Source organism: Bactrocera dorsalis, chromosome 1, assembly GCF_023373825.1.
Source record: "Bactrocera dorsalis isolate Fly_Bdor chromosome 1, ASM2337382v1, whole genome shotgun sequence".
Classification (NCBI taxonomy): Eukaryota; Metazoa; Arthropoda; class Insecta; order Diptera; family Tephritidae; genus Bactrocera; species Bactrocera dorsalis.
Genome location: NC_064303.1, coordinates 97,017,599 through 97,032,966, shown reverse-complemented (window position 1 = coordinate 97,032,966; position 15,368 = coordinate 97,017,599). Strand labels below are relative to the sequence as shown.

At 40.1% G+C, this 15,368-nt stretch overlaps 1 protein-coding gene across 11 annotated transcripts in view; it reads right to left on the bottom strand.

The window, feature by feature from the left end:
* The window catches only part of LOC105228769 (UHRF1-binding protein 1), a 45,840-nt gene extending 34,282 nt beyond the window's left edge, over positions 1 to 11,558 (bottom strand). For all 11 annotated transcript variants that reach the window (XM_049456961.1, XM_049456777.1, XM_049456833.1 and 8 more), the window contains exons 1-6: positions 11,149 to 11,558; positions 3,568 to 3,769; positions 3,161 to 3,421; positions 1,106 to 1,498; positions 715 to 880; positions 520 to 640 (exon numbers count right to left, since the gene is read on the bottom strand). In XM_049456961.1, coding sequence (XP_049312918.1) covers positions 520 to 640; positions 715 to 880; positions 1,106 to 1,498; positions 3,161 to 3,421; positions 3,568 to 3,769; positions 11,149 to 11,192 — 1,187 coding nt within the window. In that variant the 5' untranslated portion in view covers positions 11,193 to 11,558. The remainder of the gene's footprint in view (positions 1 to 519; positions 641 to 714; positions 881 to 1,105; positions 1,499 to 3,160; positions 3,422 to 3,567; positions 3,770 to 11,148) is intronic.
* Between the last annotated feature and the right edge of the window lie 3,810 nt (positions 11,559 to 15,368).

Here is a 15,368-nt window from a genome sequence, read left to right as displayed (position 1 = left end):
GACTTAATTTTGATTGATCAGTTTGTATGAAAGGTATATGCTATAGTGGTCCGATATGAGCAATTTGTTGGCAGAATGTAGCGCTACCTTCGATAATAATATATGCACAATTTCGTGAAGAAAATCTGTCAAACATAAAAGTTTTTCATACAAGGACGGGATTTTGATCGATCAGTTTGCAAGGCAGCTGGGTGCTATAGCGTTCCGATCTGAACAATTTGATCATATAAGGTTATGCTGGCAATATTGACAATTTCATAAAGATGTCTCGACAAATAAAAAAGTTTTTCATATAAAAACGGAATTTTGATAGAGCATTTTGTAAAGCAGCTAAATTTTCAGATCCATATTTCAAAAACTGTGGGGAAAAAATGTGCGTATATAGAGGCAGACGTACAGATGGACATGTCTAAATCGGCTCAGCTCGTCAAACAGACCATTTAGAGTTTCCGACATTTCCTTATGGGTTTTCCAAACTTTCTGACAGTGTTTAGAATATAAAAATATATAACTACTTACTTCGCCCAGTGCGCACGATCTGATTTGGCCAGATGATAAGGATAATAGTCTATTTGGAATGCTTGCACCGATATTTGTAGAGCGCCACCTTTATCCAATTCGGGAAAGCTGGAGCGGCCATCTAGTCGGATGTGAAAATAATAACAAAAACATTAAAATATCAATATTAAGAGTATATTCAACCATTCCACTCACCGCCTTCATCGTCGCACAAATGCAAATCGATGCGTTGACTGAAAAAGTGATAGGAAGTCTCGCGCACATCGAAAGCGTTGAACATTTTTTGCGCTGATGATGTGTGCGCCGTGTCAAATTGGCGATTTTGTTGCTGCGCTATCTGTGCCTGATACTCAGGGAGAGTCTTAAAATAGAAAATGTATAAATTTAATAAATTCTAACTAGTACTACACACACACTCACACATATACAATTATAAGCATAAAACAAAAGTAACAAAGTACAGTATAAAATTAATTACCACAACATGTCAATTGTTGTTGTCAAATGCAATTACATACATTCTGCATACATACAAATCAATTATCTGCTGAGTAATTTTATTGAATAAAATAATCATGACAATAACCTGTAATTTTCTAGCTGCATTCTTTTTCTGTGTTGCATGTGTCGCCGCTTTGATGAGACCCGATAAGGAATCGACAAAATGTAAGGCCGCTTTCAGCTGCGAATCGGTGAGCACCCATAGTAGATCGTCCAGTATGAGCACCAGTCGTGAGGCTAATAATGTACAATCGGAAAGCCGTTTTCGTAGTGTAAGGCGACAGCGCGCTTGATTCGTGAGCAAACGGAGAGGAGTGAGCGATTTGTCTTGCGTTGAACTGGCTTCGATGCGCACCGTTTGCCAAGAGAGTTCTTTGAAGATGAGTATGATGCCTCTAGTCGGATCTTTAAGCCGGGTGAAACGCAGATCGGCATGAGCCCATTTTGGTGTTTTTGATTCAACGCGAATGCGAGACATCTATAGAAGGAATAAAAAAAAACGCAAAATTATTTATTAATAATGACTTAAAATAGCAAAGTTATTAAATCTAGTTGGTAAGGTATTCTAACCTAGAAAAAAGGCTGTAACATGCGCTGATTTCGTGGGTTAATTGCAAGATAACGAAAATTTCTATAAATCTGAGAGTTTTTCTATAAATCTAAGAGTTTTCTGTGCTCAGTAAGGAAGGTGCGGTGGTCCATCAGTCCGTTCCCACGACAGTCGGGTCTACGTAACCGGAACGGATCCGGATTTTTATCCGGCGAAGGACTGTCAATTCGGCAGAGTTCTGTCACTACAACAACAACAACAACAACATGGTCCAACAACCCAGCATCCCACGAATCCTCGCACGACTCTAACCACATCTTTGCATGCCCTGCGAGCCCCACTCATTCTAACTCTCCTGTCCGCATGGTCCAACCCCGTCGAAACAGCTCGTTCTCCTAGGCTTCCCGTTAAATGATTTCGATGACAACCAACCTGAACCTTCCTATCTAAGCGGGTATTAGATAAACGCTACAATAACAACAACGTGCTTCCACCTCCACCTCCCACAATAGCTGGTTCTACGTTACCGGAATCGTACCGAATTTTATCCGGCAATCTAACTCTGTTTGGATCGGCAAGTAGTAAGCTATGTTTTTCATCCTTGGAGCAACATTTTGCAGCACAGTCGCTCCATATCCTTCTAATCTGTGTAATTGAGTCCAACCCGGCTCTGGAAACAGAAAAATTGCTGCGCTTGCGAAATCAGGGCTTAAAACTAAAAAAATGGTATCCTTCCGTTCCGACGATAGTTGGATTTACTTAATGGGAAATTACCCGGATTTTTCTCCGGTCGAAGACAGCAATGACCTCAAAAAATATGGCCAAATTTCGGTAAAGTATAACCGAGGAAAATTTGAAACTAATACCGTTATATGAGGACAATGACAGCATCTTTATGCTATATGACCTCCACAAGATAGTGGGTTTCAGAAAGGGTGAAAGCGATCTTAGCCTAGCCTTTTTGTGCTGAAAATTTTTGATAAAGAAGAAGGCACGATATAGTTACTTCATGTCGCGGTGCTAACTTCAATTAATTTCTATTCTATTTTATCTTATGGGTCGGTTAAACTTCTGGTATCAGATAGTGGGAATTAAGACTGTAGTGCTTAGTATAGGAAAATTATTCGGAAGAGTGTAGTGATTGTAATGAATATCCAAATTTAAAAGAAGACTTAGTTCATGTTTTTTGGTCGATACTTATTAAATCTTATTGATATCGGTAATAAAAATTGGCTAAAGTATCGAGCCACTGCCCAATAAATGCCAATAAATGATTACTTAGCCTTCCATGTTGTCGCATAAACGCATGGAGGAACACAAAAATTAATATTTTTACAATAACTCCCACACAAAAGCAACTAAAAATGTTGCCCTTTAAAGAAATAACTTTAAAACAATTATTTGATAGCATCAAAATACTAAAATAAAGCGAAAAATTTTCAAAAAGCCTACAGACGTAAGATGGCACCTTCAAATTAATTGCTTTGGCGTAGTAATTTGTTTGATTTCACACAATTCTCAACTGCACATTTTCCCCACTATTTACAAACAAATTGCTTTTTTGTATTAGAACAACAACACGACACTTACCTGCACGGAGGCGGTGAACGCTGCGCTCAGGAATTTCACATTCACCGTATTCACAATGATTGTAATGCCATCCACCACTTTGTGTATGTAACTGTATTTGCCTTGCGGCGCCTGTGGCAGTGTCGGCTGTGCTGTTGCCCCGCCACCAGCAGCAGCACCACCTCCTCCACCTCCACCCGCGACGCCTCCGGATGAATTGGCTTCCTGATTTCTAGTGCTCGGATCACAGGTTTCAACGCTGATATTCACCTCGTCCAGTGTCTGCCGGCATTATTTTGAGCGATGTTAGTGTGTGTGTGTGTTTATTGAGTCATGCAAAGGTAGAAAATAGAATTACACATTTAGCAAATACTAACAAGACATTTATCGACATGTCAACCATATTAGCCAAGTCGTTCGTTACTCACCAAGGTTATTGGCACACTTTTCAGTTTTGTCCAGCTAATGCGAAAGGACACATGATTGCACCAGGCCGAAGTGAGCCGCAGCCATGAAGGCAACTCTAACAGTTCAGTGAGCACCGCTTCGTCCAGCTGCAAATTCACCAGATCCCCCTCGCCGCGAAATGTACTCAAATTAATTTTGTCCGATGACAAATTCTTCGTGTAACTGTAAAAAAAATCAAAAATTACTTGCAAAATTGAAAATGAAATAATGGAAAATCAAGAAGTAGCATAATGTGAAGTGATTTAAGTGGTAATGAGTGACCGAAAATAGTATTTATAATTTACTCTCTTCATTAACGGTCACCAATTGCTGGCACTTAGAGCTGGCAGTAGAGTGTATAGCCCAATGGTTTGTAGTTACGCTCACCAATTGACCTGTTAAAAAACGAAGTCAACTACAATATTCTGCGGAACTTTTCGCCTCGCACTTCAATGATTTTTTATTGTACGTTTCACTAATTGGTGCTCCTAATTGGCGTTTTTTTTTGTTTTCCATTTTCGAGCGTGTTGGCGTTCTGGTGCTATGTGTGTTCTATTGAGCATATTTTTTGCATTTTCTGAAAGTGTCTGCCGCACAACAGCTGCAATATTTAACTGTATCAATAATGCAATTTTCTGCACTCAGTTTCCGCATGAGCGCTTTGATTTATGATTTTGATCGTTCGAATGGAAGTGGGTTCATAAATGCACCGTTAGCTAAAGTAAATTTTAAAAAGTGCATGTGTGTGATACGAATTTGAAATATTACTCATACAGAATTTGTTTCGTTTTTATTTTGGAGGATTAATGAACGAAACAGGCGGAGAAACCGGAGACAATTTCTTCCTCGCCCGTGTTCACAGGAGCTCTCGGTGGTGTACAACGATTTAGAATGTACATATATAAAATCAATAAATTGATGGATCAAGGGGTCCAAATTGTATATCTTCCCCATGACTCCGGTTTCTCTGTACGGCGCTGGGGAGGAATATAAAAAGAGGGAAGTCTTCTTCTTCTTTATTGGCGTAGACATCACTTACGCCGAGTTTACAACAGCGCGCCAGTCGTTTTTACTTTTTGCCAATTGAAAATTCCAAGTGTATCCAGGCCTTTCTCCACCTGGTTCATCCAACCGAATTTAAGTCTTCCCCTTGCCCTGCTTCCCCCGGCGGATACTGGCTGGAGGATGGGAGTAGTGGGAAAGTTCTCGGAGCGCCATTCACTTGGGTGTGGTCAGAAACGATTCCTTTACATATGTCTCAAGCAGCTCACGACTTCTGGTCTTAGACCAAGTATCCTTCAGGTAGCCGAAGCGAATCCGATTTATATAGAGGGTGTTTTGAAAAGGACGCTACAAAAGTAGACCGATAGGGACCGCAAATGAAGCCATATTTTTTCCCACCCTTTTGACATTTCTCTTTAGTAAGGAGTGTCATTTCATCATCAACGGATATACGATCCAACAACTAGTCGAAATTATAAAAATTTAATACCGAAATTTGTAGTCAGTGGTCTCAACTTTATGATCGCTACGTCGTCCTGTCAGGTCAAAAATTAAGCGTCTAGTGGAAAAATTTGAATTCACTGGCACAGTACAAAACGTTTCCGTGCCAGTAAGACAAAGAAGTGCCCATAGTGTCGAGAATATTGCTGTCGCTAGCGCATCAATTGAGGAAGGCCCAAATCAGTCGTTCGCACGTCGTTCTCAAGCGTTGGGCATCTCTGTGACGTCGTTGTTTCGAATTTTGCGAAAAGATCTTGCCCTACATCCTTACAAGATCCAATTGACGCATGAACTGAAGCCGCTTGACCACCAAAATCGTCGTATGTTCGTGAATTGGGCTGAGCAACAACTTGAAAATTATCCAGATTTCCATCGAAAAAACATCTACAGCGATGAGGCTCATTTCTGGCTGAATTGCTTCGTCAATCAGGAAAATAAGCGTTTTTGGTCAGGCAGCAAAGCACACGTACTCCATGAGTCAACATCGCATTCCGAAAAAATTACAGTTTGGTGCGGTTAATGGGCCGTCGACGTCATTGTGCCGTACTCCTTCTGTGGTGATCAAGACCGGCACATTACTGTGAATAGGAATCGCTACCGCTCAATTATAACGAATATTTTTGGCAAGAATCGGAGGATATGAACTTGCAAAATATGTGGTTCCAACGGCACGGTGCCATAAGCCCCACTCCGAATGACACAATCGATTTATTGAAAACCAAGTTTGGTGAACGTATTATTTAACGAAATGCCCCGGTCAATTAGACGCCTCGGTCGTGCGATTTGACGCCGTTAGACTATTTGCTGTGGGGTTACGTCAAGTCTATGGTTTATGCCAACAAGCCAACGACGATTGATAAACTTCGTACGAATATCAACGTGAAATTGCAGCATTTTCGGCCCATTGTGGCCATGCAAAAAAAAAAAACGAGTTCCATACTTAATGGCATCGAATGTACTTTCACGGGAATAAAGATTGTCGTTGATATCCTCACCTTTGTTTCATTAAAAAAAAACGAGGTATTTACTATCAAATTAATATTTATATTAGAGATAAGTATTAAATATTTATACATAATCGGAACATTCTTTAATATATTTATTTTTGTTGAACTACTGTTTCAAGATTCCTAAACAAACACATTTGACTCAGCTTGCAAATTTTGTAATTACATTTCAAATTAAAATTAAACAAAACCACAATTCGTTGCGGCGAAATTTTGTTTGCAACTGGCGCTTTGTTTTGCCATCTTTGTACACTCAACAAGCTGCGATATTGTATACATATGTATGTATATGTACGTATGTATCAATAAATATGTACATTTATCAGCTTTGCCCTGAAGTAAGACTGTAGTGAAAATAAATATTATTGTAGCATTCACTAAAAACTGAGAAATCTGATAGGTACCTCATTTTTTAGCGATAATGAAATCATTGTATGATAAGATAAACCATCTCCGAAATCGCAAAGACTCACTTAGCCCCAGCATATTGATAAAGTCCAATATACTGCTAGGTGCCAGTGAGAAGATGTCATCCTTGCAGTCCTTGCTATGCAGTCAATTAGCAGGTGTTCTAGAGTCGCAGAACAGTCAATTTGCGAAAGAAGCTAGGCCCATATACATAGAATAAGTGCTTCTTCAGCTTGCAGCGGCCAGTGTAGAATGCGACAAGTGGTCTAAATTTCTCTAGGGATGTTGATTGCATATTTAAACCTGCTGAGGTTATAACCCCCACTAACAACCTGGCGTATGCTTTGGAGTTATTGCCAAAATTCCTCTCTCTGCCTACTACTTCTTCCTTGCGACCTTCTTTATGGATTGAGGAACCACCGCAATGAAGGGTTCAAGTCTTATCATGTTAGTGGATGCTGTGGAGTTCTGCGACTCTTGCACCAATTCTCTCCGACGTTTTCGAGCCGTCGGTGTCCTATTCCTAAGCGGTAGCTCGAGAGTCGAATCATTCCATTCAGCCTTGCTTCTAAGGGTAACTTTGAACTTCTTGGTGAAGTATATACTATATGTACCGCAGACAGTGTAGGCATCGACATACCTCTGTCCACATACATTCGGACCGTGAAATCTTTTGCAAAGTTCAAGATAACATGAATGGGGATTTAACTTCAAGTACGCCATTCACTGGGAGGGAAACGGGAAGGTTCTAATGGTGCCACTGTGAATGACGCTTAGAGAGTGTCTGAAATTTGTTCCACCCGTAACCTGGTTGGCGTACAGTTCAATCTTGTCAACATAAACAACGAAGAATCTGTCGATGTTCTAACAGGCGGCTTCATTTCAAGCAAACTGAGACTGCTGGTTTTGTTTCTGCGAGACCTGATCAGACTAGGAACGGGTACTTAATCCCAATTAAGATGGTAATGAATAGATAAGATGCTGTCGACGTTATCCAAGGGTAGGCCCAGGAAACGCGCAGTTTCGATGGGGTCGAACCAAATGGAGAAGGGTGTGGCAAAGAGGTGGCCAGTGTCATTCGGGGACTCATTGCACGCAGGACATATGTATATTTGATATGTAAGGGTCTATTCTGGATAAATAGGAGTCTAACCTGCTATAGTATCCAGAACGAAGCTTCGCTGGGTCACTCTCGTTTCTCGCGGCAACTCGAGCACTTCGTCTGCAATGGAAGGTGGTTGGACTCCAAGCACGCCAATCACTGAGAAGGAGGCGGTGAAAGTGTGAATGGCGGTCAATACCTGTCGAAAGTTAGTTGCGTCCGAAGTCTAGTCGGGGTATTGTTTGATGTTATCGACGTAGTTGAGGAATGACGGTGTATTTGAGGAGGCGGTTCCGCTCCACGCAGGTGACTGCAGGGATGATTTCTGCGAAAGCACTACAGTAGAAACTGCTTGGAGAGTAGTTCATTATGCTCCTTAACTGGGTGCATACGGGCCTCACTATGCAGGTGCTTAATGGGATAAACCAAGGGGCATACTGTCGTAGTCCGGAGTGCAGTGTTCTGACAAGTTAGGAGCTTTTGTACTTTGGGGATAATCGAGGTCGTATGAGGAGTGAAAAAGGACAGACTGTCGAAAGTCACACCTAAAATCATAGTGCTATTGACAGACGGAAACTTGACGCCATCGACTGCAATACTAAGCTCATGCCTATACTCCTTCCTCCAGTTTGTAAATATGGTCGCTGTGGCTTTGGTGGGGAAGAGGGTTAAGTTCCGTGCAGAGAAGAAGAAGATAGCCGTTTACCTATGAACACATGCCATCAATTCCATTGTCCGACGTCATTATCGTGCAATAATGGTGATTGAAATTCCCTTTGGTGGTTAGAGTGGGCCTTCAGACGTGGAATAATCTAGCCTAGTGGAGCTCCTGGAAACCGCGGAAGTCAGTTATTGCCCACTCGATAGGAGGGCGGCACAGTGTGCGAACTAGGTACCATTAACATAGATGCTAATGTCACAGTTGTGTGCAGACAGTATATGGCCAAATAACGTGTGACTCTTAAGGGCGGCTTGCATGTATTGCAGCTAACCGAGATCGCATATGAATGGAACCTTATAGCACAAACGCAACAGAAAAATTCCTCCAGATCCGTGTTGGACTCAATGCCACAACGGATCAGGAGGGTGCGAAGCAAACTTCTGCTGATAGCAGTTACTGCAGCGACGATTTAACCAAAAACTTACTGATCCAAACAGGGTTATATCGGCAAATGACAGCCTTGGGACGGATAAAATCTGGATCAATTCCGGTAACATGGAACCGCCTGAGGGAGGGACAGTCATAGGAAAGTGTCTACCGTCCCTTCTAAAAAAAAGTGCTCGTATTGCTTCCAAAAACAAATTACAAATGGATATGATCTAGCATACTGATCAAACGTATACCTGTACAATTCTAAGTAGATTAGATTGGAACATGAGGTGTGCACAGCAATATAAGGTCTAGTGTGCCCTTCTTAGTAGCTTTTGCTTGAAACCCTGATCAAAAGTACAAGTAAAAAGTACAAAATTGACACTTTATAATTCTTATTTCATTCTTTCCACCCTTTTTTAAACTACTATAACTTTTTATTACGTAATAAGTACTGATATTCAACTAAATAATGCATAAAAATTTACATAATAATACATTCCTTACAAATTATCTATGTTTGTAGAATTTTCTGCTTTTCAACGTATAATCAGCAATTTAAATTAAAATTTTCTACTGCATTCATGAGTTGCGCGCAGTCTACAGCTTCATTTCCCAACCACCTAACCACATATTCACTTTCTATTCACCCACATTTTTCAACCAACCCCCTCACTTTTGGTTGACTTTGTTATTCATTGTTGTTTTGCAGCGCAAACCCATACCCACACATACTAAGATATACGCGAATAGAGAAATTATTCAATTTCTTTCTTGGCCTAAACGCAATTTCAAACACTTCACCTCCCACTCTAGCACGTCACCATTGAAAACTTGATACACCAACCGGCGGCGTTGCTAATATTCAGCACAGCTAACTGCTGTACTTGACAGTGTTTTAACGATAATTTAATGGTTGACTGTTGCGTTGCGCCACAAGAAGTGATGTGCGCGCGGTGTTGTCGTCGCATAACAAAACCTTGGAAGATGTGCTTACTGTTGGTGGCGGCTCCACTCGATGCTAAGGCGCCAACGCGATTATCTGTCTCAAATTATGAAATGCTACTGCCGTTGCCTGGCAGCCGTAGTCGCAACCGTTAGGAGAAGTATTTTGTTGTAGTCGACAGGAGTAAAGCTATCAAAGCGCAACCAAATATACGATATACAAAAGTATTTTTATATAATATTTGTGTGTAGGTGCCAGTCAGTCTGTAAGCCCACGACTTGCAAGTGGCCATCGCACCAATGTAGCTTTTCTCTACCACAATGCAACTAGTTGAATGCTTGCAAGGAGTCGCATTAATAAATATAATGGAATAAATGTTACGACCGAATCCTTTACACTTCATGCTTTTACAGTTTTCACATAAGTTATCATTTTTATTGCACAACTTTTTACTATTCAAATCAGATTTATTAAATTATAACTTGGTGACCTAGTTAAACTTATATTTGCTTTGTTGTGAATAGTATGAAAGTAAAGTTAAGAAATTTTAAAAGTAGATTAAGTAAAACAATTTTTTCAGTAATTTTAGATATAAGTATGGAAATTGCAATGATAAGCATTTAGCTGCAGACTAAACTGCAGTCAAACGTTAGAACAAAACAGTCAGCATGACTGTAGATAAAGTTTTGATAGAATTAAGATTTTTTGGATGTTTGCTTATCTCCCAATGTACAACCTAAAAATTTATAATGAGTTCAATTGCTAATAAAATCCATATTTTAATTAAATAGTGCTTTGAATATTTGACTCATAAGAAATTGTTTACGATTTTACATACATACATATACAAATGTACTACATGTGAAGTATATTTAATCCCAAGTTTTAGTTCAATTAACAAAAAACGCAAGTTATCTACTTTGCTAAACAAATATTTTCTCATACCGCTTTTCCTTTTACCGCCTATAGTATTATTAATGGCTATAATAAGGAGAACACTGTAAAAAGTATTATCATTAAAGGGCAAGTGCACCTACATATGAGCGTACATAGGCAAGTAGACGCACATAGAGAATTCGTATGTGGGTACATAAGATTTATTGTAATCTATATACTTTCCTTCATGTTACATATTCGTTACACGTACATATATTTATGTAAATAAAGGTCAATTATGAAAATATCTATAACCCCATATCGATGAGCGCCTCGCAGAACAAAAATTAAATTAATTACGGCAAAATCTAATAGCTTTTCACTTAAAAAGAGAATTGAGAACATTCACCACAAAGTCGTTCTTCTCTGCTTTATTAAAATTTTTTATTTAAATTTAACTCGTCTACTAAAAAGGAAAAAAAAACTCATGGAATATTTTAGATGTAGCCAAGTTGTGGTATTGAAAAATCAATTAATTAGTGGGCACGCAAAACTCAATTCTTATTTTAGATTATAATGCATATCATAAAGTTATATAGAAGTATCTAAAACACGCTGCTATCTACTTACATCGAAAGGTGCTTCAAGAGTTGATTCTTAATCAGCGACACCATCTTGACGGACTAGGACGCAGACGTTGCACAAACACGATGTTGATAATAAAACGCAATAGTTATCACTTTTTTATCAATGCATTTTCATCTTTTTATAGGTTACTTCTTAATCAACAGCTTTATAGGATTTGTAATAAATAATTTACACTTTTGCTACGTTGGAATTTTTGTTTCTATTTTCTCTACTTCACAAAGAAAACCCCAGCTGGTGAATTGCCTGTGCACTATTTCTCAATCACTTCTTTTATACACGCTTGTTAACCTTTACACATTTTCGCAAACATTTCACATACAGCTTCTATTTAATCGCAGCAGTATTTCTTATTTTCCTGAGTTATTTTTACACTTATTACTTTTTAATCACGACTTTGCTAGTTACTTTGTTAGGTTCGTATCTCTGCGAGTTTTTGTATTTATTATCGTTCCGATGCAAATGACAGTCTACACTATAGCAGTTTACTCTTAGCACTGATTGATTACGTTGGCGCTGCCACGGCTTATATAGCCACGCACTTCTCGCTAGATGTCGATGTGTCCTTCTAGAATATTGCGTCTAGAAACCACCAGAACATACTGCTATACGGCGCCAGATGTCGCTAGATGCCGATGTGTCCTTCTAGAATATTGCGTCTAGAAACCACCAGAACATACTGCTATACGGCGCCAGATGTAGCTATTGCTTCGACAAACAAACAGCCGCGGCGCCAGATGTCTACAATAAGACAAATGCTATTCCATATACCTACAGCTATTGTTCATAATAATGGATGCATATAGCAATACAAATACAACTTAATACTACTTTTGTAACACTGCCCTCCACTAAAGCCTAATCGTCCCGATTAGGCACAAATCCTCTTGAACCAAATGGGGCGAGCCTCTCCAAATGTACTACTTTCATTTTACATCGTGCTTTCCCATTTCTTTGTATGCGGTATACCACGTCATTAAGTCGTTTCATCACCATATAGGGTCCTTCCCAGGCTGTCTGCAGTTTCGGGGACAAGCCTTTCTTTCGAAGTGGATTGTACAACAGGACCAGATCACCTTCTTCAAAACCTTTTGAATTTGCCGCTTGATCGAATCGGTCCTTCATCTTATTGCTCATCAGATGCGTATGCTGTCTTACCATTAGATGCACTTCATTCATTGTTTCCTTTAAGGCAGAGCAATACTCTCCATCATTTCTTACAGCTGCAGGATTCGTTCCAAACTTAAGATCAGCAGGGAGTCGCAGATCAGATCCGAAAATAATCTGTGCTGGCGTGTAACCAGTTGTCTCGTGCTTCGCTGAACGATACGCCAGCAGGAACATCTGGATGCACTTGTCCCAATTCCGTTGATCTTTATCAACGAATTTCCGCAGATGTTCTTCGAGCGTTCGGTTGAATCTCTCCACCATTCCATCTGATTGTGGATGTAACGCTGTCGTCCGTGTCTTGTGGATGCCCAATAATGTACAGACTTCTTGGAAAATGGAAGATTCGAAATTCCTGCCTTGATCTGAGTGTAATTCGATGGGCACTCCGAACCTTGTTATCCAATTTTCTACAAACGCTTCGGCTATTGTCTTCGCTTCTTGGTTTGGTAAGGCATACACTTCTGGCCATTTACTGAAATAGTCCATGACAACCAGTAGATATTTGTTTCCGGCCGTACTGGTTGGGAACGGACCTGCAACATCCATTGCGACTCGTTCAAATGGTGATCCCACGTTGTACTGTTGTAGCCTACCGCGACTTTTGGCTTTAGGACCTTTAGCTGCCATGCACTCTATGCATTTACTTATCCATTCTGCTATGGAATCTCGACAACCGATCCAGTAGAACCGTTGTTTAATCTTCTCTATAGTTTTTGTAATCCCAAGGTGCCCTCCACTAGGTCCATTGTGATATTCTTTCAATACTTTCGGGATCATGGACTTCGGTACTATAATCAGCAGACGGGACTGTTTGCCATCTTCGCTTTCCCAGGTACGATGAAGGTATCCATTAACGAGGTGTATGCTGTTCCATTGGGCCCAATATGCTTTTGCAGTTGGACTCTCGTTACTTATTTGTTCCTTTGGTGGTCGTACCCCATTTTCTTTGGCTATTATCAGTTTTGCAAGATCAGGGTCCTCCAGCTGATTAATTCTGATGCGGTGAGGAGTCCAATCATCTTCAGGTTCTATATTCAGTGATCGCACGTCGATTATACCTTCTTTTCCTTCTGATTTGGAGCAATGTTTAAATTCCAGTGGACAAGGGCGATGTGATAATGCATCCGCATTTTTGTGGTGAATCCTCTTTCGGTGTTCTGTTGGTTGTTTCCATTTTGATGGGTTTACTTTTATCTTGCAATTTCGGGCAAAGTGACCCGCTTTTCTACAGTTGAAACATCTGCCTGTTGTATTTACTCGCTGTGCAGCAATTGTCTTCAGAGTCTTCAATATTTCTTCCATCAGCGCCGGTTGTTCCATTTCAACCCTTTGTACTTTGTGTGCTGGTTTACTTAGTAGAGAAGCTGTTTCCTGTGTGAGGGCGTGCGAAACCGTTTCAGCAAACGTTCTTTTTGGCAATGCATATGTGGCGCGTTTGGTGTCCACATCACGAATTCCATTTATGAAACATTGAATTTTTACCCTTTCAATGTAATCCACAGGTGCATCTGCATTTGCCAAATGAGCCAGTCGTTCTATTTCAGTTGCGAACTCTTGCAATGACTCGTTCATTTTCTGACCCCTATTTTGCAGTTCGATCTGGTATATTTGTTTCCGGTGCTCACTACCATATCGTCTTTCTATCGCACTCATCAATGCCTCATAGTTGTCCCGTTCACAGTCTGGAATAGTCTGAAGGATTTCTGCCGCAGGTCCTTTCAATGATACAAACAAGGACGCTACTTTGTCCGCTGCATTCCAGTTATTGGCCATTGCGGTCTTTTCAAACTGAAGTTTGAAAATTTGAAATGGAATACTTCCATCGAATGTGGGTGCCTTCAATCTTGGATTATTTGTTGATGGTGCAGGGCCATGCAGTTGCAGTTCTCGCATCCGATTACTCAAATGAAGAACTTCTGATTTCAAATTTTCTTCGTCATTTTTTAACGTGCTTAATTCGTCTTCCAATTTTGAAACTTTCTCTTGCACTTGTGTATTACTTTCTGTAATCTGTTGTACCAAACGCTTTTCTAACTGCGTATTATTTTCAGTTATTTGTTGTGTAAGGCGAGACTCTAACTGTGATGTATTTTCAGCTATTTGCGTCATTTGCTGTGCCAGACGATTTTCTGTTTGCACTGCCTTTTCTGCATTTTCAGCTATTTGCTGTGCCAGACGATTTCCTGTTTGCACTGCATTTTCTGTATTTTCAGCTATTTTCTGTATAGCCACTAACAGCATGTTCATGTCCACACTCGATGATGTTCGTTGTTCTTCTACTTTTTCTTCTACCTTTGTAGAAGTTTCTGGCCCAACAAATTCGAACTCGTCCACATTAATTCCATCCGCTTCCATTGCTTCACGTAATCGTGCCTGCAGATCCGCCTTTTGCCCGCTTATCGGCAAATTACGCTCCTCCAGTTCCTTTTTTAATTGCTGAATTCTCAATTCTCCGAATTTAACCATCTTGAATTTGGATTATTTGACAATCCCACTTCTGACACCAATTGTTACGAATTTACTGCTTGCTAGTTTACTTTGTTAGGTTCGTATCTCTGGATTGACAAATAAAATCAACACTGTTTAATTTAATTCAACAACTCTTTATTTCACAACTCGTCTACACTATAGCAGTTTACTCTTAGCACTGATTGATTACGTTGGCGCTGCCACGGCTTATATAGCCACGCACTTCTCGCTAGATGTCGATGTGTCCTTCTAGAATATTGCGTCTAGAAACCACCAGAACATACTGCTATACGGCGCCAGATGTCGCTAGATGCCGATGTGTCCTTCTAGAATATTGCGTCTAGAAACCACCAGAACATACTGCTATACGGCGCCAGATGTAGCTATTGCTTCGACAAACAAACAGCCGCGGCGCCAGATGTCTACAATAAGACAAATGCTATTCCATATACCTACAGCTATTGTTCATAATAATGGATGCATATAGCAATACAAATACAACTTAATACTATTTTTACACTTATTACTTTTTAATCACGACTTTGCAAATACCGTCATTTGATTTC